This window comes from Dicentrarchus labrax, unplaced genomic scaffold, assembly GCF_905237075.1.
Source record: "Dicentrarchus labrax unplaced genomic scaffold, dlabrax2021, whole genome shotgun sequence".
Classification (NCBI taxonomy): domain Eukaryota; kingdom Metazoa; phylum Chordata; class Actinopteri; family Moronidae; genus Dicentrarchus; species Dicentrarchus labrax.
The window spans coordinates 17686295-17711010 of NW_026136704.1; the positions used below are offsets into that span (position 1 = coordinate 17686295).

The 24716-nt window shown below is 39.1% G+C and overlaps 1 protein-coding gene across 1 annotated transcript in view; it reads right to left on the reverse strand.

Annotated features, from left to right (window-relative positions):
- The window catches only part of zgc:172282 (leucine-rich repeat and fibronectin type III domain-containing protein 1-like protein), a 167338-nt gene that overhangs the window by 15480 nt on the left and 127142 nt on the right, over positions 1-24716 (reverse strand). The window contains 2 exon segments of the mRNA XM_051398434.1: positions 1511-1611; positions 6976-7622. Of these exon segments, the coding sequence (XP_051254394.1) occupies positions 1559-1611; positions 6976-7622 (700 nt within the window). The 3' untranslated portion in view covers positions 1511-1558.

Here is a 24716-nt window from a genome sequence, read left to right on the forward strand (position 1 = left end):
GAAGGCGGTACTGGAAGACAATAACGCACTGTGAGTGGTGAGCAGATGGATAGAGAGGATATGAGAAGTGAAAAATAACCACACAGGCAATGGTATTATAAATTGAAAATGGACTGTAAAAAAAGAGGTAATACGGAAATAAAAATAAACAGTATATGCAAACACAGCATTAGAGAAAAAGGTTGTGCCAGCAGAAAGGAATGAAGGATGACTGAGGAGAGAGAGAAAAGGAAGGAGCAAACAACTGTGGGGTTGGATGAGAAATAAAAACAACACAAGGAGAGATGTCATTAGAAAGGAAACAATGGAAGAATATAAATAAGAAGGCAGGGGAAAGAAATATAAAGCAAATTAAAGAAAGAGTCAGAAATATACAGAGATTATCAATAGAGGTGGAAAGAGGGAAAAGGATAGGGGGAGTTTTGAGGACAAATGAAACAAACGGCAAATGAGAAATGAATTGAAGGATCAGTTCACCCACATTACAAAAAAGTCCGTTCCTCTAGTGGTAACTAGTCATGCAGAAAGGTCTCGTCATACAAATGAGTTTCATTTGCTCAGATGGGAAGGCTGTGGCTCAGGAGGTGGAGTGGTTCTCTGGGTTCTCCTGTGCACATTTCTAAGTGTCCTTGGGTAAGACACTGACCCCTAAGTGGTTCCCGATAGACAGGCCAGCGCCTTGCAGAGCAGCTTTGATGACAATTGGTGTGTGAGTGTGTGTGAATGGTTTAATGAGGCCAGTTGTGAATTGATTTGTCCATTAAGGTAGAGAAGCGCTGTATAAGTGCAGTCAATTAACAATTTTGAGATACTGATATTCCTGCCACAATACAACACAGGTGAATGGAATCATTTGTATTGCCAATAGGATAGAGAAATTATATGTTTTTTAAATTTCAACATCAAAAGTAATATCCCTATTACTCTTGATAATCCTGAGAATTTCTTCAGTAAACAGTCTTTTCAATGAAAAATGTTCATTGTGAGAGGCTGCAGCAATTATCTCCATCATGAGCTGATTACAAATTAGCATGATTTCTCAGAGCCCAAAATTCAGATTGTTGTTTTATGTGAAGTCCAAAACCGAAAGATATTCAATCAAAATAGTTGCCAATTAAATTTCTGTTATCGAACTAATCATTTAATCAAGTAAGAGTTGCAAAAATGTATAATTATTCTACCCTTTGAGCACATATCAAATTCCATTTTGCTTCCTTGTATTAGGGCAGAGGCAGGACTCTCCAGGATGGGTACCTCAAAAACTCAACATATAAAACCACTAGAGGAAAGTATCAAAATATGTTTGCTGTTCTTTGTAGGAACTGAGCCGACCAGAAAACAAGAAACCCAAAAGGAAGGGTCAGATGGCAGCAAGCTACACAGGACAGAGGCTGCAGTAGGGGCAGACCATTGAGGTGAAGTGACACAGGGTGAGAGAAACGGAGAAACTGTAGGAAGACTATGGGGGAAAAATCCAGGGAGGGCTTAAGTTTTAAGTGCCAGTCATTACTCTTTGTGTGTAGTGTTGGTGCGCTCTCTTTGTGAGGCCAAGAGACCTTCAGATCTTAAAGTTTCTCCATTCGACACTATGAGGCCGCCTGACGTCTGCTGCTGGAGGCGTCCGAGAGAGTAGAGATAGAGAAAGAAAGAAGGAAACACGGTCAGAAAGACTGATAGAGACATGGAGAGAAACAATAAGAAACAGAGAAAAACACTGACAAAGATGCAGCCAAACAGCATGGAAAAATGGGGGGAGAGAGGAAACACAAACTGTCAGGACAGTCAGAAAGCTGGTAAGAAGAACGACCAGGGAAAGTGACAGAGAGAGCTTGAGAAACACAGCGGGGAGGGGAAGAGAGAGGTGGGGAGATTCCGAGAGATGAATTCAGAGAGACAGACTGCGGTGAAGGATGAGGCCGGGCATACGGGATGACACTGAAAGGAGTGATGATAGATTAAAATACATGGAGGACAGACAGGCTACAGGGTCATGGGTGGGCCATGGGGAGAACACACACTTGCACTTCACACATAGTCACACACATCCTTGTGTTATCCTCTGCTATTTTTCTATCTGGCCTAACCTTGTGGGAGTGTTTGTACTGGCTCAAGGCAGTTGAACCTTGTACATAACAACACACAAATGCATGCACAGACCTGCAGGGAGTTGGTAGCTGACCCTCAGTTTACAGACATACACACAAATACTTATCTTGTGTGACTGTGAGGACATTGTATTGACTTACATTCATTACCTGGAGGCTCGCCCTAAAATTTAACGAAATGTAATTCTTAACTCCTTGAAATTAATGGTTTACCTCTTGGGGACATGTTTTTGTTGTTTTGTTCCCACAATGCGATTAATACACTACACACACACTCATGTTCAGTGTTTGGTTGGCTGTTCTTGAACTAATAGCACTTTGCTTGACATAATCACAATATGTTTGTGTCAAGCATATAATGAGTGCTAATCCTGAGAGAAAATTCCCCACTCAGTATTCAGGTTAAAGAGCTGCTTCTAAATCTGAATCCACATGCAGCATCCTGTTACCAGCCAGATCTCAAGCTCCAAGGCGACACTATGAGTGACAAAATGTTCTCAACTGTGTATTTGTTTGATGATTTATTTTTTTTCTAATTATAATTAATTCATACGTACAAGTTATTGGTTGCTGCTCATGCCTGACTCTCTGCTAGTGCAACTACACTGTAAAGGACAGGGGACAAAATAGACACAGTCCTCCTTCCATGCAAAATGTTTCTAAAGTGAGTATTTCCTGAAGTTCTGTACAGCCGGAACACAAACATAATTTTTTACTTAAAAGAGTAAAACTGACTTTAAGATACCCAATGATTTGTTTAACTTAGAATGCTGAAAACTTAACAATTAACATCAGTTAGAGAGTGAGGAATGTGCATTTTGTTCACATTGTGCACTGATCTTGGAAGGGACTACTTTAGTGCCAGCAGGAATGATTGCAGAAACCATCCATCTTAAGATAGACTTAAGAATATTTAAGGCAAAAGTCCAATTTCGTATCATATAACTTTAAGGAGACCCATTTTCCCTAAATAAAATAAATGAATAAATACAATATATATATAGTAATTAAATGTTTAAGTTTAAGCTTATGTTTAAGAATGGCATTTAAAGAATAAAAAATAAAAAAATTATTCAAATGATGTATTACTTTATACATGTGAATGTTAACAAACAGTCTATGAAAAGCAAACAAACAAAAGAAAAACTATCACCCACAATGTGCCTATTTTTTCATGTTGGGTCACACTTTTTTGACAACCGTAGGCCTTTAATGGGGTCTCTCTGTGTATCTGTCAGTTGCTCTATTCCTCAGGCGCTCTGACTCACTGCGGCTCTCTCTATGATCAGATCAATGTTGCCTTTCTCTGCAATGCAGCAACCAGTGAAACACATCACAGACACAGCTACACCCTGAGAAACCCCAACAGCCTTTGTACAAACACATGAGTATTAGCCCTCATTGTAGGTTGCCCTCAAAGTGCCAACGATCCTGGAATCAAAGTGAGGAAACAAAGAACTCAAAGGCCAGCGGTAACTTTTTCCTCCCTGGGTAAAGTGTCAAAATAAAAACTCTAATAATTATCTTGTTTGTCTGTCTCATTGTAGTCTGGGATGCCTGACTGAAACACTTCAGTCAGTAAAACTTTAGATGAGGTTAGAACTGTTAATTAGGCCTATAGGGGAAATGTTGGAGTTTGTGCATACGGTGGCACCTTGATGGTACAACAAAGTCAAAGTTCTTGATCCCAGTTTCAAAATTCTAGCCTATTACAGCCTTAATAAGAAGTCAACTCCTCTCCTTTCAAACTCCAATTTGGCCATACTAATTAATACTAATTAAAGTACATGTGCACAAACTCCCCCTCTTTCAGAGGTGAGAAAAACAACTAGAAAGCCATTTATTTTACTCTTAATATCCAGGGAAACCTGTTAGTTAGATGACACTTGAAACCATAGAAAATCTATGCAACTCTTCTTTCATGGAATAATTACAGACTGTGATGGGAGCAAGGTCCAGCACATGTAATTGTGTTATAAATGTAACACTGACTACCTAGCAGAGTGCATGAAGGTGAAAACTTTCCCCGAACTTTGTGAGCTATAAGCTGCTGTGCTCTGCACATATCTCTCGTCTCCTCCCTGCTATCAATGATGAGTTCAATGACGCCTCATTTCAACCTATTCAGAGAAGCCAATTGAATGATATATCAGCCACTGATAAAGTATTTCAACTCAGCTGTTTAAGCCACTCATGTGAAATGGTGTCTCCATTTATTCATTCTAATGAAACCCCAATTTCCTGAGTGGATTAGTGTTAAAGGGGAAGTGCACTGGAGTGGGCTTAGCACAGGGAAAATCTACCCGAAAAGAAAAATTCACATGCTCTTGTGGATTCATATTATTATAGCACTACTGAGCATTTCAAGTAATCTTTCTGAGCACGTGCGAGTCACTTCAACAGTTTGAATCAAGAGAACCAGGGCCTGATTACACAAAGAGTAGGTTTTTATCTAATAGCCTTTACTGGCATTAACTAAGTTACATAAAATTAATTTCCCATCTATATCTTGCACGTTAAAGAAAAGGTATATCATAATATTATAATCATGAAGCATTGTGCTTTCTCCTTCATGCTTTTTGCACTGCTGGAATAGCACGGTGAATGCACAATGACAATCCTAAATAAATTATTACAATTTTAGTAGAGAAAAAAATTGGTAAATCAGACTGTCCATCAGGGGACTGACAGCTATTCTTTGCCAGGAGCCATTACCTTAGAAACTAAAAATACTTTATTCAAGCTGGCACAAGATGTCGATCCATGAGCAGACAAGAGAGGCAAGAGATCAAGAGACACTGAATGGGAGCCTAAAGCTCAAGTAGTGCTAATAGCTCAGAAGCTGGAAATTAATCAATTTCAGTGCAACAAATTGGGTTGTGACTGTGCTCAACTTTAGCCTGTCATTTACACTCACTGGAACTTCAGAAATTAGTTTTTGGTAACAACGCAGACTTTTTCATTTCTAGGTGTCAGAGAGGCAAGTTTTCAAGTTTCAATCTTGGTTACGCTGTCCAAGGTCATCCAGCCTTCCTTTTATAACACATCATAAAACCCTTTTCTGAGGCATTTTATTGATATTTTTCTTGCTTGCTCTAATTGCTTTACCGCTTTTTTTCTGTGTATTTTACCATTTCTAATCATTGTGAAAAACTTTGTATAAAAAACTTTATCTATAGCCCCAGATTTCTGCTGAGTGCCTGTGCTGCTTACTGCCAATACTGGTACGCCGTTTACCCTAAACACACTGCTTCTGCTGGCCGTGCTAATTTATCCCTCTACTACCACAGCGTTCTCTTCTTAACGTTTTGTAAACTGCAGTATATACATTAATGATAGTTGACTGCTTCAGTTGTCTTGTGCATTATGCAAAGGATATTCACTTTAAATTATATGTGTCTGTTGGATTCTGTCTTGTTGCCCCTGGAGGGGTTCAATTACACGGCTGAATCTAAAGCAAGCTTCAATATATACAGAGAGCACTCTAGGGGGAATAATCTGAACTCGAGTGTATACAGCTGTACAAACATTCATAAATATACTGTAGTAATGGTTTAAGTTCATGAAGACAGTGCCTGAAGAGCTCACAGTGGTGTACTGTTGTCTTAATTTTGTTTAATTTATTTTATTTTTGGTTTATTTATGTTCTTATATGGAAAAAATATCATATATATTAATATATTATAATATTCATATTAATATATATAGATTGATATTAAAATATTCACAGAATAGACACACATCAGAGTGAAGCCCCACCAGAGACTTTAAAGAGCCTGTCCTTGTTTGTTGGACCAAGGAAGACACACAGCTGCGATAAATAAAAAGACACATCCATTTTTTACTTCGTCCGGATAAGTGTGAAAAAATTAAAATAAAACTTCCTTAACATGTTTGATTTTTTTTCAGAAACGGGAAACAAGGGTCTTGGGTTTCTTCCAAATCTGGTGTTGAATTTCAGCCAACCCTAAATAGCCTTTTCTTTTGTACTGAAGTAACTTTCCCTTTTCACTCTTAAGTACTCTGTTCGTGTCATTCTTCATGGCAAACAGGCCTTCTCAGGGTGCTTAAAGTCTAATAGTGTGTATCACCCTAATAGAGGAAACACAAGGAACGCTAACCAGAAAAATGCTACCTGCGGTGCGATGGGTTATCCCACCTGCATTAACAAATCCCTCTCTCCTCTAACACCAACCGGCAACAATGTCACAGCATCAGGCTCAAATCAGATGGGCAAACAAATAAACTTGATGGTTTCTTAAACTTCTTAACAACATTAAATCCTGTGAGTTACCGTTTTCTATTGTTCAAAAATTAAGCATGGTAATTGGCAAGAGCAGAGAACACAAATCAATGTGCTTGGGGGATGTAAGGTTATAGGTTAATTCCACTACACTGCAGATTGTTTGTTTGATGTGAAAACAAAATGAAAACCCCTTTCTTATATGGAGTGAGATTAGCTATGACCTGATTCGTCAACAATCAGAGAAGAGCGTTCACTACAACTTTTCGATGCTACTTCTGATCTACAGACACCCTCTGTCTGTCTTACTATCTTCCCAGTGCACGAGGATGCCATCTCTCTTATTCATTCTCTCGTTCACACTCACTCAGTTTCTCACTGTTCCACTTTCAGTTATTGTCTTGCTCAATTTCACACCCTTCAATTGCACATTGTCTATCTCTCATTCTCCATCTCTTTCTGTTGGACTGTTTTTTGTTTTGTTGTCCCTACTTTGAATGTCTTCCCCCCGATTTTTCTCTGTCAACTTCTTTTAGTCTTTCTTTCCATCTCTCAAATGCTTCCTCCTTGCTCTGCTGCCTTCCTCCTCTAAGTCTATCTCTTCCACCCTATCCGTCTCTCTACTACCTGCCAGTTCCTTGGGGGAGGTGGGCTCTTTGGCGACAGATGGCGGTCTGCTTTTCATCTCAATGGCGACCCTGGAGGAGTAGCGGGCCTTGGTGGGTGAGAGCAACTCTTCATTGGCCAAGGAGTCAGTCCTTGTCATTATGCTCCGTCCACTGCCCTCCTCCTCGACCAATGCCACTGTGTCTCTCAGAGTGTTGCTAGGCGACATGGCCCTGGATGGCGCTAGCGCTTGGTCATCCTGGCTGTCAGGCATTTTTGAGGCAGAGTGAGGGAGGACTTGGACCTGTCCTCCTCCTTGTCCGTTGCTCTGCGGCCTTGAGGCAGATGTCGCAATGGCTGCTTTTCCGTGGTCTGCCCCATGGTTGCTGTAAACCTTATATCGTATCATTAAGATAATAATAAAAACCAGAACAGAGGCAACAATAATCCCTCCAATTATGATGATCATGGTACCACCCAGGAAGTGGCTGTGCAGTGCTTGGCACTGGCTGAACTCTGTGTCTGTAGTAAATGACAGACAGCCCAAAGGACGTGTTGCAGTCAGTGATGTGATGACATCATCAAACACGGCCAGGACACAAAGGTCGTAGTTGCGTCCGGCGGCGAGGTCCCGTACCAGGAAGTCATTGCTGCTGGATGGAATCATCCTGCCAAACAAAAAGACAAAAGAAACAAAGATATTAGTGTCAGGAAATGTAATAACTTTAGATAAATTACTGTACATCAAACTCATCATAACGAACTTTATATAATGTATCTGTACGTTTTGAATACGTTTCCAAAATGTTTTTTAGAAGAATAATTTGGTAAAAATTGAAGAAAGAGTACAATCAATACACTCAATCAATCCATTCATTCAGAATATAGTAGACGATGACCTGTATTCGTACAGTAGGTCAGTAGGTCACCTGGACATGCAAAAGTGTGAAATTTGTCAACAGGCATGCAATTATATACACACACATATATGAAGAAAAAGTTTCCAAAGTACTAAATCACAAGTTCTGCAAACCTTGTAGGAAATTCTAAATAAAATTTTAAAAAATAAAGCGTTACTAGCAAAGATGTAACAGGTATACGTATCTGGAATAGTTACTTTAAGTAGTTGGTTTTATATTACAAATAATCAAAAATGAAAAGCGGTTCTGAGATACTACAAGAGCTTGATTGCCCCTTTAACTATTTGGACGGCTCATTTTAATGGACTAGACAAGAACACAGCACCTTAAGCTGGAGAAACATTTCAGTTTATACATCATTAGGTTTGTAAATTCTGATGCATGGCAACTGTTCACCTACTTTGCACTGATTGTTTGCAGTGTTCTTTTTGTTTTATCTTCCCCAGTTTGATTTTTCTTCATCAGCATTTCTTGATAGATGAACATGTACACAAGGTTTATATTAATTAAACTCAGAGCTTCAGACCTGTTTCACCTCTTACCACACCCAGCATCACCTGTACTTATACCTGTACCTGTATAGTTCACCTGTACTTCACTGCAGCATGGTGAGAAATTAAACCACTGGAGGTCAGCAAAGACAGTATATTCCAGAAATATTAAGCTACTCTTTAAAGATGTCTTACTTGTGTTACAGAGAAAGATGAATCAATTACTCTATGGTCATTATGTCGCCTGCCAAATTATTCCACAATGTCTTACAAAAATGTTCTCAATGACATTGCACTGTTGGGCCGGTCTCATAAAAGCCAGATTGATTAACAACTGGCATAGAGCCGGATCAGAAAGCCAAAATACCTGCCAACACAAACCCTCTCTGTCCAACTCTGTCTGTCCATCCACTGCTACACTGTACCAGTCAAACAAGCAACGCAGAGTCATATAAGGAAAAAAATCCCTTCCAAAAATAAAATGATGACTATCTGCTTGTATTGCTCCCTTGTATTCTGTTGTGTGCTATTATGTGAAAGCTACAGCGGTGACACATGCACTATCATATATTTCCATGCGGTGCTGCCTGTGGCACAACAGCCATCTCATCGCTCTTATTTCCCCACAGAGTTTGAATTCATAAGCCTGTGATCTGACAAACACTCACACAGATCCATCCCCCTCAGCTGCGGAAATCGTCATTCTCTGATTAAACACATTCCTGATTCTTACCATTGTCAACTTCTATCTCTGTCTTTCCCAAGGTAAACACTGATACCTCCAGTTTTTCCTTGTCAGTATGCTTTCCTGGGGGAAATCCAGGAGAAAAATATCACCCAGGTAAACAGGAGGCAATGCTTCTTCCATACTTACCTTAGTTTTGCTTTCTTTCTCTCTCCTTTGTCTCTCTGCTCTCTCTAGGGGTATTCAGCATAACTAGTGGAATTGTCAAATACCCATATGTCACTGCTACATTTATCTAAATCATATTTCACTTCTGCTTTCTTCACGTTTTCCCCAATGTACTCTTAAGTCTTTCTGCCTATGCCCATCCCTCCCCCATAAATGTATCTCCACCTCTGCACGGATACAGACAGGCCTTGCGCTATAGTATAGAGTGAAATAGAAATGATGGGAGGCTTGTGTGTTGGTGAGAGCCAGTGGGCAGCAGGGTCTAGTCTCAGTGCCAGGCTCATCGATGGCATTGAACCTCTACCAGGAAGTATATCTTGGCAGATAACTCTGTGTGTGTTTCTGTGTGTGTGTGTGTATGACCTAGCGTGTTTGTCAAGTCTGGTGTGAAAGGATCCCTGGACTGAGTTCTTAATAGGAATCAAACCAGGAAACTTTAACTGCCCTGACGTCTTGCCGAGGGGTAACAGCATGATTTGAGAGCGGAGCTGGACTGGGGTTCCCGTAAGCAATTTCACAAAAGGGTATTGAAGGAAAAGAATCATAGAAAACAGCACTACCGTCCACCTTATTAAACTTCAGGAAACTACAGACTGGGAGGTCTCCTAACTGTGTTTGAACAAAATGATACCATGGTTTTCTCATCTTTGCAGTGTGACAAACTAAATAATAGTTTATTAGGGAAGAAACGTCTGGGAAATCAGTAGGAGACCAGGGCTGGCAATGTCCTTCAGAGAAATCCCACAAAGCACATGTGGGCTTCTAGTCCAATATCTGCAGTCTGACACATTGCTTTCCATTTTAACAAGCAACTTATTGCCTAAACTTGCACCATATTTTTGCTATTTGAGAAAACACGAGCTGTGATTCTTGTGACACAGAGTGAGATGTGTAAAAATGTCCTTAGGAGTTAAATAATCTGACTCAAAACAAGTCGTGACTGACTGTGATTAAATTGTCATGGAGACAGAGGGAGCACCTTTTAACATTGATTCTGATTGTTCATCACTTTTCACAACATGCATTCTGCCGTTTTTTTGTAATTAAGGACAAATAGTAAATTTGAATGCTGGAATCAGGATATAACTATTCCTTTTTTTAAAATGAACTAAGTGCTAATAATGAGATTTCACTGTCGTCACTTTAAGAAGTGAGAATTGGCCTGAAAGGTTTTATTTTGGCACTATATAAGAACCAAAAATAACTAATGAAGGAGCTCCAGTGTGTAATTCACTTTATTCTTAGCCAGTCCGTGACATTTTCCACTGTATTGTGATTTGCTGTCAGTTGGTTTCGTTTCACTGAGCTATTTGTCATGTTGTTTATAGTTTTTTGCTATTCTCTAATAACTAGGCTACACTGACCAAAATATGACAGTTTACATCCTTCCCTGAGTACACAAAAACAATCATCAATCAATCTGCAAAGGAATCTGAAGTGCAATAACAAAGCGTTAAATGCAATAAAAACGAGAATCTGGGTAAAGCCATGGAGAGTGAAATGCAGCTACTGAGAACTAAGCACACAAATCCGATGTGAAGGCTAGCTGATGATTCAGTTTCATTTAATATTCCCAAAAATAATATTTTCATTCATCATTACTAATAAATATTCACTTCACCTCTTCACCTTGCTCATATTGGCAAGGAGTACACTCTGGGCATACATCTGTAAACTCCACACACCACTGATGAGGACCAGTGCAGATTTCAGATCATAATTATCTATTATGTTATCACTGAAGCAACTCAGATCAATCAAATCTAATCCAACCACAATGGGTGAGATTGAATCAGTGAACCCCTTCACGCTACCCAGATAATCTTTGCCAATCATCAGCATCCCGTCTTAATACAATTCTCCTAAGATTGTCAAAAACTCCAAGTGTAAATCACCACCCTCCACACCTCTAAGTGCTCTGTTCTCAAACTTCCACTGGCCCAAGGCTTTGCTTAAAGGTAGATGCACATCAACTGAGAAGTAAGTGGGTGGGATGAGGTGAAGGAAATTCTAAGGGGGGTCGCTATTAAAACATAAAATCCCACCACCATCTGCCCTGTTAAACTTGAACAAGTAGGACTGGTTGAGTAGATTTCTTGAATGTTCTGAACAAAATGTAATGCCAACTCTTACATTTATGAGCGTGCATTTTTCCTTTTTTTCTAATGATGTTTTTCTGTCTTAGCCCTTGAATGACTTCAAAAAGTATCAGTTACAGAACACCCTTGGAGCAATTCAAGGACATTTAACAGGGTGTTAACTGAGTGACACAGGAGACTGAATCCTGGACCATCCATTTGAAGGATGGTTTTCTTATTTACCCCCCTATGCTGTTGCCAGATGCACAAAAATGATCACAGCAACTTCAATGATGAAATCAGCATATGGCATTTAATATGCTCATTGGCTAGCATCTGTTTGTGTTTTGTAAATTGACAGCTATACAGATGTGTGACGACTGAGGCCACATTTCCGACCAATCAATAATTAGCCATGGCTGGGAGTTTTGCGTCTTGTGCACTTTTGTGTCATGACTTAAAAAAAATGGACAAGGACTGCTGGGCAAAGCATAAATGGTTCAGCAAGCCCATTTGACACTGCAATCATACTGGATGATTTATTCAGTTAATGGGTTCAACCACCGACACACACACACACACACACACACACACACACACACACACACACACACACACACACACACACACACACACACACACACACACACACACACAATACACAGTGAGAGTTAAACAGCTTAATGGATTCCTTCCATCCACAATTCAGATTCACAGACACACAAAGACACACAGAGCTACTGAGCAATACTAATGGTTTGCACAACTCTGCTGCTCTCTCTCACACACACACACACACACAACCAAAGACAGATCAACAGCCAGTTATGTTTTGTCACTCCTCGGTTTATCCTCACACCCACAGGCACACATGCAAACACACGACCACACACACACACACACACACACACACACAAGTGTGCACCCACACACAACTGAAAGACTGCAAGACTCATTCAAATACACAAACAGATCAAATAACTAAGTGTTTGAATTGAACAGATTAGCGCTCGCCATGTGATCTGACTCTGTGTACAGATGCACAGAAATACTGCAAGCATGACAATAGCCTGATTAATGTGTTTAACGGATTGCATAAACTGACGACTCTACAGAGTAATCCATTTTCACGCAATTTATTTATTTCTTTAACATGACTAATGCAGTCTTTAGTACGTTAGTACAAGTCATTGTTTTTCTATGGAAAGATCAATAACGCCAAAAGAATATACTCCTTGCTGCTGCAGTAAAAGTGCAGATTATTTAAACATTAACCTCATTTGTGGTTGAACTTTCAGACTATGTCTAATCAGATTATCCTGACCAAGGTGCTTAAACACACAACTAGTCACAATTGTCACAATTAGGTTTTACCTGACAGTTACAGCCATAAAGCTGCTTTGATCAAACACTGATTATAGAATATTATAACATAACAGACATGACAAAGGTGAAAAAAGTCCACAGATAGACTTTAACCTATACAATTAACAGAATACACTCATTAAATGTATTATATTATAAAAAGCAATGTAAGTTATATACAAAATATACACTGTGTACAACTGCTGAGGATACAGACGGTCTATGAGAAAACACAATGCAAAGATAATCCACTGTTTGTAGATATCCATTTAAATAGAAGTAAGTGGAGACAAAAATTGTGCACTGAAATATTGTATGAAATACACATTGGACATGAGTAAACTGTTTTTTTAAAATTGTAGGTGCACACTGGATGAGGCATGCAAAATTACACAAATACACAATGCTATTATGTGACTGGAGGCTGCAGATGGAAAATGCAGCTGTCCTGTTGCCTTAGGACAACTATAGGAATTCAATAAAATGAAAGGGAAAACTTAAGCTGCTGTGGATATCAGTAAGCTCTTGAAATAATCCACCAACTTCATATAAACAAGACCTGCACATAATTCAATACACCTGTAAAGTGAATAACATTAAATTAAAAGCAGAGTGTTTTTTTTTTTGTCATTTTGTGTGATTGTGCTTGAGGTTGAACACTTGTTTGTTTATAACAATGTCACAAATTTTTACTTCAGCCAGCTTATTTTTTTACATGATAGTAAACCATCTTCACCAACAATTAAGCCCATTTTCTAATGTGTTAACAAATTTTAACACTTGGAATTCTGGTCATGTGTTTCCATTAATCTTCAGCTCCCTCTCTTATGTCTCATTTTTATTTCAAGACAACTCTCAACACAATAACTTTCTTGGACTTACAATATTTACTAAATTGTCTTTTCTGTCTGCACAGTTTACTTTTTACCCTCTGGTGTTAATACAAATTGCACCCCAATCTCCACAGACTATTTTTAACCTCCTCTAAGAGCCCAATGAGATTCCACAGAGGAGAGTTGGAACTGGGGAGCAAGACATCCTCCCCCTGTGCTGTGACAGAGAGCAATCTGTCACAGCACATGTATCATCTTGAATACTGAATAGCTATGGTAATGTTGCCATCTCTGCATATTGTTTATGAGTGATCTGGCTCAGAGAAAATAGTTTGAAGCTCTTATTCTTCCATCAATGTGTTTTGAAACCATCGCCTATTTTCTCATGTACCTCTACATTTTAACAGAATTTATATTGACATGCCCCCTCCCCCCACCCCATCATCAGCTTTCCTTTCTTGGCGTTTCATCTCTAACTGCTTCAACACCACTGCAATCGAGGACTGGTAATTACTGTCTCAATGTCATTTCCCCAGGTTATTCCTCGCCCATGTGCCTCAAAGCACAACTTAACTGCACAATTCACCATCTAACAGCTTGATAACTGCAACGGAAAATCCCAGAGAGAACAGAATTTACATACTCTCTTCTACAACTTTAGATCAGTCAAACCACATTTTTCCCAAAGTAAAATTCAACCTGAACCAGAGCTGATAGATAGATATATAGAAAGATAGATATCCAAGAGTAGGTTACCGTATCATCAAAACAGGCACTACTTAACTCAGGGAGTCTTTTCATCCACACACACAGTTTAACACTTAGGGACTAACCACTACCCATGAATGAGCTACTATACTTTATAGCTTAACTTATAATAGCTGTGGTTCTCACTGTTTCTGGCATGTTCCCCTTCACAAAAGTTAAAGCCCCACCAACCCCCAATTTATATCAATCATTACAAGTGATAGGGTAAGCAACTAATAAAAAGAAAAGATCAAAGTTGAATTTTGGTAAAATAAATGTCAGCATGATAGCATCCGCATACTGTTGTTCATTTTCCCTACATGAATCATAATAATTCAACTCCATCACTCCATGTTTTTCCCCCTGGTCATCCATGCCCCACCTTCGATGACTCCACCCCACAGTTTGAGAACTACTGCGGGGAAATGGCCACAGATAAATTAGCACCACACCCTAATGTTACTTCTTCTAACATATAGAAGAAGATGAAAACATTATGGCTTAATTAGGGGTATAGTTTTACAGGTGTCATCTGCTAGATTGACATCTCAGCCTATTACACTCAGTCTTGGTGGATACTACTTGTTTGTGCCATCTAAGCTAAGCTCTAACCACAGTCCTTACCTTTTTGCCCAAGAATGGATTTCCCACCACCATTGGATAAAACAAACTTGTGCACACACACACACACACACACACACACGCACACACCTACACGCACACACACACACACACACACACACACACACTTAATTTGGTATCTGATGGGACACAATCTTCCATTGCATCTTACAGCAGAGGTGTGGTCAGTGTCTGGCAGAGGCCTCATTGTCTGCAGTCAAATGGCATTAACAGATCCTAATAGACCTCTTACTCACAGCTCTGCTTTATTAGCATGTCATTATTGTTTTGTCTCAGCCAAGAACAGCACCAGGTTCGTTAGAGGCACTTGTTCCAACAGCAGACTGACGAGGGGCTATTGTGTGTGCAAATTCATAAGTGAGTGTGCCCAGTCTGAGTGTGGCTGACATTTCCATTGCCCACTGCAGATATGGACACTCACATGCACAGTTGTGTCTGTGCATGAGCCTGGCATTTTCATGCTGTCTGCATTCACTTATGTTGACTGACGGGAGGACGTTTTGTTTGTAAATACTGTCCATCAATCAGCCCTTGGGCACTCAAAATGCATAGACGCACACCCATGCACACACACACTCATACAAGATGTCATGAAGTCACATCCAGAGCCCTGGGTTCTGACTGTTGATCTTCACAGAACGTCAAGTGAATATTTATGATAATGTGCCCTGGCTGTTTTTAAATTATTTAACGTGCCAATTATTCCTCCGGTGCAGGCGGTGCAGGCGGTGCAGAACAGAGTAGGGCAAAGGGTTGACAGCAGTCCCTGCAGCGCATACATCCCGTCCGTCCCGCTAGACACACTGCAAAAAATTACGCAATACGTGTCGCTGAATTGAACATGGATCAATGCATTGATGGATGGACGTGCAGACCTCCATTAAACGTCAAATCATAAAGTAGGATTTCTCAAACCTGCCAAAAAAGGGGCATTTATTTATATATATTTTTTTTAACTTTTATTAAAATCACTTTCAGAGCTTGTAATTTCTTGCAGAACAGAGTAGCCATTAGATATTCACAGGAGACAAAGTTTGATGTTACAAGCTTTAATTATGAAAATAAGTGCCACGTAATTAATCATTCCATGTGGACTTCCCCTTTGGGTTCTCATGAGCTAAGGGCCCTGTCCTGTCACCCCCTCTTAGGAGGTGAGCTGTCCCCCTTTGTCTTCCCCTGGGGAGCTGAGTCAGTATTTTTAAGGTTCCATTTTCACTCACCGGTGTTTTGACGCAGCCCCTCTCTTTCTTTTTTATCATAGCATATCCCTACATCCTACATCCTTCCTCCATCCTCTTTTCATTCTCAGTTTTTTCCCTTTGTAAGCCTTTCTCAGCCCTCTCTTGCTTAATTTCTCCCATCATCTCCTATTTATCTGCCTCGCTGTCTGTATAATTTCTATTCATTTTCTCTCTTTCAACCATATTCAGGCAGAACGGAATTTCAGTTGTGTGAAAACCTTGCGAGAACATTTGCACTTAAATCACTTTTATAGCAGCAGATGTAACCAGTGGTTAAATCATCAGATATTTTTTTCCTATTAATAGTGACAAAAAAATGTTTTAAGCATATCACCTGCACTATATGTGTATGTTTTAACCATTTAAATAACACCAGTCACAGTGTAATGTACTGCTGTGCCGTTTTTCTTTCTCAGACACTATTACACAAATACTTTTTTTGTGTACTGTAACTTATACATACAGTACATTGCAATGGACTTCTGTATATCTTCAAAATAAAATAACAAAAATTATATAATTTTAAGAGTCTTTATCTTTAAAATGATCCAATCAAATACATTTAGAGAGTGTCCATAATTTTTGTTTTTAATTTATAAATATATAACATAATCTATAATGTGGTTAAAGGGTGAGGTCAAAAGACTCCAACATATAACTTAAATTATTTAAACAGTTAGTATTCCTATCAAGAGCAGCAACAGTGTTAAGTATCTAGATGGAAAAGTAATTTATTCTTAAATTAAATATTAATTGGATTTGATTAGTTACATTGTGACAAACATCACGTCCTCCATTGGTGGAGGAAAGCTGTGTGTCCTTGCCATTATTAGTATTACATGGCTTTATACATCCCAATAGAGAGTTTCTGCTGTATACTGGTCCTGGCTATAAAACAAAAATCAATTCCTTACACACCATACAAGACAACAAAATAATCCAAGTCCAACACCTACCCAACCAGAAAGAATGATTGCTTGGCAATTGCAAAAACTAAACATGCAGTATTATATCTTGGGAAAGGGAAACCATAGATACTATTATTGTTTCATTTTTGACTGAGAAATATAAATCAACATGAATTAACCATGCATTAAATGTATTGTCATGTCGACAATCACATACAGGGTGGCAGCAAGAGTGCATTGAAGTTGGTAGTTAATCATGGGAGGTAAGACTTTTCTTTTCTATGTTTTGAAGTGCAAGAAAAAAAAAGATATAGACCGGAATCTGAATGATTTTTATTATGCTGGTTCTGAGTGTTCTGAGAATAAAGCATTGTAGAATAGAACAAGCATCTCATACCCTTCCTGTGTAAGACCGGTGTGTTTTAAGTAGTTTGTCCATTTTGAGCCTCATTTTCTTTGACAGAAAATAAAAAAAGCAAGCTTCAGAGAATTCCTGAAGACATCCAACAACAGCACTGCTCGGCCTTACAACATTAGTTTATTTGCTTGCAGTCCTTTGGCCGTTTTACTTGCAAGATGTGTACTAAAATTTCTTAACATATTTGCAGCAAGTGACCTCTGCCTATGATATAGATTTGGCTTATTTTTTGCTATACTCCACAAGGTTTTAAACATCTGTGTTTCCCTTCTCCTACAAACTCACACACAACTTTCCTCCCATTTTACCCCTTTTAACTATTCTTTTTAAACTTCTACCACTTTTGCTGTGCCTTCCTCTGTCCTACATGGACAAAACAGCAAGTTAATATCTCAACGTGTTTTCACAAGGCCATCTATCTCTTATATGAATGTTCTGCCCTGGATTGCTATTGATGAAACAAAACTTTTACAAGGGCATAGACAAACAGAGAGAGAGAGAGAGCTGGCCTCGAGGATGGATGATTTCTTGCTGACATCCTTTTATATTTTTTTTGCTATTTTTGTTGTTTTTCAAATTCAGTGAGTAAGTTAGTATATATGGAGTCAAAATCAGATACGTGAGCTGATGTAATTGTGTTATAGGCACCAAATTACAGTGATAATTAAATCAACATTTTAAAAGTGCTATTAATTATAATCTCAACTAAATTGATAAAATCCCACATTTAAACTTACCATAATGCTTTTATTAAGCAGTACATAACTTTATGTCATTAAGACAAAGACAAAATGAAACATGTCTGTTCTTTATACCGTGTATCTGAAGCTGCAAGTAAAATATCATGAATGTCACTGTTTGAGTGTGATTACAGCTTCAGATAACAGGAAAAGATGATTCTGGATAAAACCATACAATGTACTGTATAGGTTAAACTAAATAATTTTAAATTGGCAGCAAGCACAGAGATCACATGATGCTTTACAGGGGCAAAATAACTAGATTTCATTACATTGCTGCCATAATTGAAGAGGCTGCATTGATGACTACGAACTCCAGCTGTCCCCTGGTCTGAACCTATAGAGTGTGAGCCACTATAGAGCTGGATCAATTATGAACGGCAGTGAATGATGAAAACAAAATCTAAATTATAGATCCTTACAGTGGAAGAAGCTTTTCTATTTGTTTTGCACTCCACATGCCCTTTTTGAATCAATTTAGTATTTTCTTTATGTTTTTAGAAGAGGAGTATTATCGATTAAGACAGGGTTGATGGAAAGTAACACAACATTATTAACAGAATATTTCTTTTGCAAATGACTTTGTGTCCAGTGTGGATTTCATATTATAGAATGTGTTACAGCTTATGATTTCGTCATGGAAATAGGGTTTATACTAGTGTTTGGGATTTAGTGGCATCTAGCAGAGAAGTTGAAGGTTGCAACTAACTGAACACTGCTGGTGTCTGTATTTGACAACCTGGGAAGGAAAACGGGCTGTGAAGTGTGTAAGAGAAACAATGGTGGCTGCAAAACTCGTGGAAAACGTGATTGCCCCTATCTACAGCTAATGTTCCATTTGTCCATTTTGGGCTACTGTAGAAACATGGCAGACTCCATGGAAGGTGACCTGTGGCATCTGTAGATAAAAACGTCTCATTCTAAGGTAAGAAAAGCAATGAATCCTGTATTCAGGTGATTACACACTAATTAAAACATACCTATGAATTTTATATTCCATTTCTGCGAATAGATCCTCCTAAATTTTACACACTGGACCTTTAATATGTAATATACACCAATCAGCCATAACATTATGACCACTTGGGCACCCTGGTGGTCATAATGTTAATGCTATGCAGCTCCACACGCAGCAAAATTTAAGCAATTTAGGCTACAGTAGCTGTCTGTTGGATCGGACCACACTCGGAGTTAGCCTTCGCCACCCACTTTTCCTTCCTTGGACCACTTTTGATAGGTACTGACTACAGCAGCAGTGGCGGAACTAGACTTTTATACAAGGGGTGGCCACAGGGTGGTCAAGGCTTTCTATACTAGGCCTAATAAAGGAAAACCCTGGGGTACTGCAGGTCGGATTCAAACCCACGCCACTGCAGCGGCTCCATACATGGGTTACCAGCTTTACCGACTGAGCTAACCTGGCGCCAACACTGACATCATTCAACCTGGTACTTAACATGCTTTCTTGACCGTTGAGTTAAACTCAGGAAAAAGAGCTTTATGATGAACGGAAAGTGGCTGGAGAAAATTGACCTAAGTTGTACTTTCAGTTTCTGGCGCAGCAATTAAACTGGCGCACTGTCATTCATTCAGAAAATGAAAAACGCCCGTGGGAAAAGTCGGTGTCTTGTCAAAACAAAGAGAAGGCTGCACATGACGGACACTAGACGCAAGACTCAGCTCAAGGATCAAATAAAGACGTCATTGGTATGAGAATTAATGAATGACTTGCCTGGCTAGTTTCCTTGTGGGAGCTGCCCGGCCTACTGATATCTGGGCTGGGGTCTGTCTGTGCCTGATCTGTGCCTGCTTCGTTTTTTTTAGTAAAAGAGTTGGAAATATCTCCCTTCCTCTTCATTGTTATCTGTTTATGCTGCCTTCTCTGTTTGCGTTAAAAAAAAACACCCCACAAGATCTGCAGTTTTGGAGATGCTCAGACCCACTCGTCTCAAGTCAAAGTTGCTCAAATCCTCACGCTGCCCATTTTTCCTGCTTCTAACACATCAACTTGAGGACAAAATGTTCACTTGCTGCCTAGAGTATCCCTCCCACTGACAGGAGCTATGATAATGAGATAATCAGTGTTATTCACTTCACCTGTCAGTGCTCATAATGCTATGGCTGACCTGTGTATAATATAATACATTATTTATATTAAATTATAACTTAATATATAAATAAATGAAAATATGTAAATCTTAGCAGAGTGCCTGCCCAGAATATTGTGTACAGAAATTATTTTCCTTGGAAATATCTCTTTTCTCTACCCTGTATTACAAGAAAATGACAGAGAATGATGACCAGACAGTTTTTACTGTATAAAACAAAATATGGTAAAGTCAAATATGTTCGTCAATGACACACACAACAAAGCACACAAGTCACTCACTCACTTCCTAACAGCTCTGTGATTTGCTGATTATCCATTTGAAAGACAAGATCATAAGTCTCAAGAGCAAGTGCTGAGAGCCAATTAGAGTCCTCTGCTGACTTCAGCACTATAATTGTAACATAGAGAAAGTTGTAACACACACTCATTAATAAAGATGACAAAGAAAGCACCAGTAACAATTTTTATGTATATTTTTCTTTGAAGGTTTATTAATTCAGGGAGGATTCACTAAGAGGAAGTCTCTCTTTTGCAGGAACACCCTGATCACATTCACACAGTTACACACATTCATGCCTGAAAGCTTTCCAGTACAACCAAAGTTTGATCTGCTGCTACTGAGCCTTACTCAAGGGCACCCTGTGGTGGTAAGGGGGAAGAGCAAGTGCTGTTTCTTTACATTCCCCAACCAGATATAATATAATGATGGAAGAACCTAGACACACAATCTAGTTTACCTGAGGCAACTGGGGGGGTGAAAGTGAGAAAATGTATTGTCCTTATTCTTAATTTCCTTCTGGTCCTCATTACACTGTGTCTTGTCTTTTTCACATACACCTGTTCTGAGTCCTCTGACCCAAAGTAACCAGCAGAAAACTTAGATATCATAAGAACACCTCAGAGAATTGTGTAGTGAAGATTTTTAAATCCTACTTTTTTTGGAGGTAGACCCTTGAGTTCACTCGAGGAAACCCATAACAAGGAATTCAGAAAACTAGGATTTTCCCATTTCACCACCTTCTGAACACCTTCATCAGCAGTAATAAGAATGATACTGACCTTATTTCAGTGTGTCCTATAATTTTCCCAGCAGTGATTGTTGAGGGTAATATAGATTTTGATCCCACAACTGTCCCTGATATTAATCCTTGTTTAATTATTGTGTGGGTTGTGGATTTATCAGTAATCACACACACACACACACACACACACAAGACACACACACAGACACACACACACACACACCTTAAACACCGTCCCCTTAATTACTGTATATTGTACTGTGTGTAATTATAGAGGAATATTAGCAACTCTAGCAAGTCTTAAGTTTGCTGAGGTGGCACATGCTTAATGTGCAATACAGAACTTTTCCCTCACATAAATCCTTGATGAAATACTGTTTAAGGATGGCCACAAAATACATATCTGATAATCATGTCAATTTGCTCCCCTCTCTTTATTTCTAAAACCCATCAGAATTGGGATTTGTGAGAACAGTATGGTCCCTTTTCTTTTGTGACTCCCAACACGCAGAATGCTAATTTATGTTATCTTTTTTGGAGACTATAATGGGATGATCTTTTATTTGCTGGTTGCCAAAGTAGATGAAGCAATTATGGCATGCTAGAGGCTTCCAATATCTGTTCAGACTATGTGGTAACACAGACTTTGTGTGGTGAGACATTTTATCGCAGTGTGCAGCGGACATGGATAGGAAATCAAAGCTGGGCTGCAGTCTGAGAGTTTCCAGTTCTGTGACATTATGATGACATTTCTGTTCGCAAATGATGTTCTCCTTTTGCTTAACAGACTGTGATTTCCTGTGTGCAGTGGAGTGTTTTGGACATTTTCAGACAATTTTAGACAGTGCTCCGATTCTCTTTCAAAGAAGAGTCATGGGATGATCTGCTGGGTAGATGAATCGGCTGCATAAAATACAAGCAATGTACTGGACTGTGGTGGTAGAGAGTTCAGTCACAATGCATCGATCTTTATTTACCAATGAGTTTCTATTTTGACCTTTCCCTAGTCAAGAGCTTTGGTTAGTGACCAAAGGAATATGATTATGGATTCCAGCAGCCAAACTGAGGTTTATCCACTTGCTGACTGGGCTCGGTATCCATGACACAGTGCCAGGCAGACCAGAGGGCCTCAGAGTTAAGCTCCCACTCCTGTGCATTCAGAGGAGCCAGCTGAGGTTGTTTGGCACCTGGCAGGAATGCCAACCCCTCATGTGTGCCCCTTTGAATTTATTTTGGCCACGGCTGACTAAGAGGACAGCACAGGGCAGGCCCGGGACATGCTGGAGAAGCTGGGGGGGGCTTCCAGCTGGCACGCAAGCCTTTTTGGGATCCCCCAAAAAGGAGCAGTTGCAGTAGAAAAATATATGGACACTGCTGCTTGTCCTATTGGCACCTCAAACACGATAGAAAGAAATAGGATGGTGTAAAATAATCTAGGCTACTGCCTGCCTAATTCATAAAGACCATGAATGTTTAAGCACCTGATTTGCCTACTGGAATATAATCTGACCAAATTGCTCTCATGGTATAAATCAATACATTCAGACTGACCACAGATGGATTTCTTTTTTATCTGAACATTGAATCCAATATTATCAGGTATTAAGATGCCATAGATGCTCCAGCCACTGAACTGGGAAAAACCATGAAACACGCTTTATAATAAAAAAGAAAAAAAAACACAATTTGCCACAACTAAAATGGCTGCCATACATTTTTAACAACAGTGTCACAGCAAGCAGTGTTCTTTGTTCACAGCATGAACACTTGAAGCATATATATTTTTAAAATGTGCATGGTCTCCAAAGCAAAAGAAGCCTTTGCATTAGACTGATTGTAAATAGAAAAATCAATCATTCTATAATACCTGACAATTCCATTCAAATCTATTCATATGAATATAAATGCCCCTTCTGCCCGCAATAGTATCACCTGAAAGGTCACACTGGCCTTATTTCATTATACAAAGAATAGCTCTGTGAGCCCTAAAATACCAGAATGACCTAAAAAGACTGAGTACTTTGGGTTGGGGTCAGCATATTACAGTAGTTTTGATTCCCCATTTACAAGGAAGGTCAGTATCATGTCTTGAATATGGCACTTTAGGGCACAGGTTGTTAGTAGGATGCACAATGCAAAGTGAATGAGGGATGGGAGGTGAGTGCTTAGATAAGTGGGGCCTGGTGCAGTGGAGCTGGCTGATGTACATTTCAAACACCCAATGGAAGAACAGGCACAGGAGTGGGCTTTAAATGGCACTTGCAAGCGCTATTAGGTCAGTTTATTTAATGGTGCTCTTCACCTGTTTCATTAAATCCCCAAAATCTGCCTGCAACATAATATACGACTGCAATGTGCACTGGTACTGTCACTATGTTTTCTGCTTGAACAAAGCTAATCTTCACTATTAACACTGTGCCCTTAAAGACTAAATAAATCAATATCATGCTCTGGTAGACATATGATTCAATATAAGAGATACATGACCTTCACTCTTATTGAGTCAGAGGGCAGAGGATAACCAATATGAAATACAGTCAGCACTAATCCCCACTGTTATTGTCTATAATAACAAGCCAAGCCTTAACATTCAGCTTAAACACTTCATATATTGCAGGCTGCTAACCGGATGTAAATATAGAAATAATCTGTTGTAATAATACAGACATATAGGATTTACCTATGGCTTAACCCTGTGCTGGAGGAGAGACAATGTCCTTTATGAGAAAATGCAAAAAGGATTTACTGAATTAATACTCTGGAGTGATCTATGGAATAATGTTCTGACAAATTATATTGAGATAAATACATAGTAGGGTTGAATTTAATGAAAGCACTCAAAGGTCCAGTGTATAACATTTGGGAAGCTCTACTGGCAGAAATGGAATACAGTATTCATAGGTATGTTTTCATGAGTTTATAATCACCCGAAAATAATAATCATGTTTTTGTTACCAAAGAATGAGCCATTTTTTTCTAAAGAGGGATTGGGTCGTAGTTTCTCCTATACGCTTGGAAAGGGAGGGGAAGGGGGAGGAGTTGTTGTTGCCTACACACCGGCCCTTTAATGAAAGAAACCTTGCTTACACCTGATAAACATTTGAATGTGTTGAGATCTAATTATTTTTTTCTCCTCTGTATGTTGCTATGTAAATTGCATTTCATTAATATGTGTTTATGCGTGTCAAACTTGTGACTTCTCACTACAATAATCACATACTTTCACATAAACTATGTTGTGCAGTCTCCCGTGCTCTTCAAAACCATTGCTCCTCTATGGCTGATAATAGTGACACATTTCATTGATGTTTCATTGAAATTGCCTCTCCACATG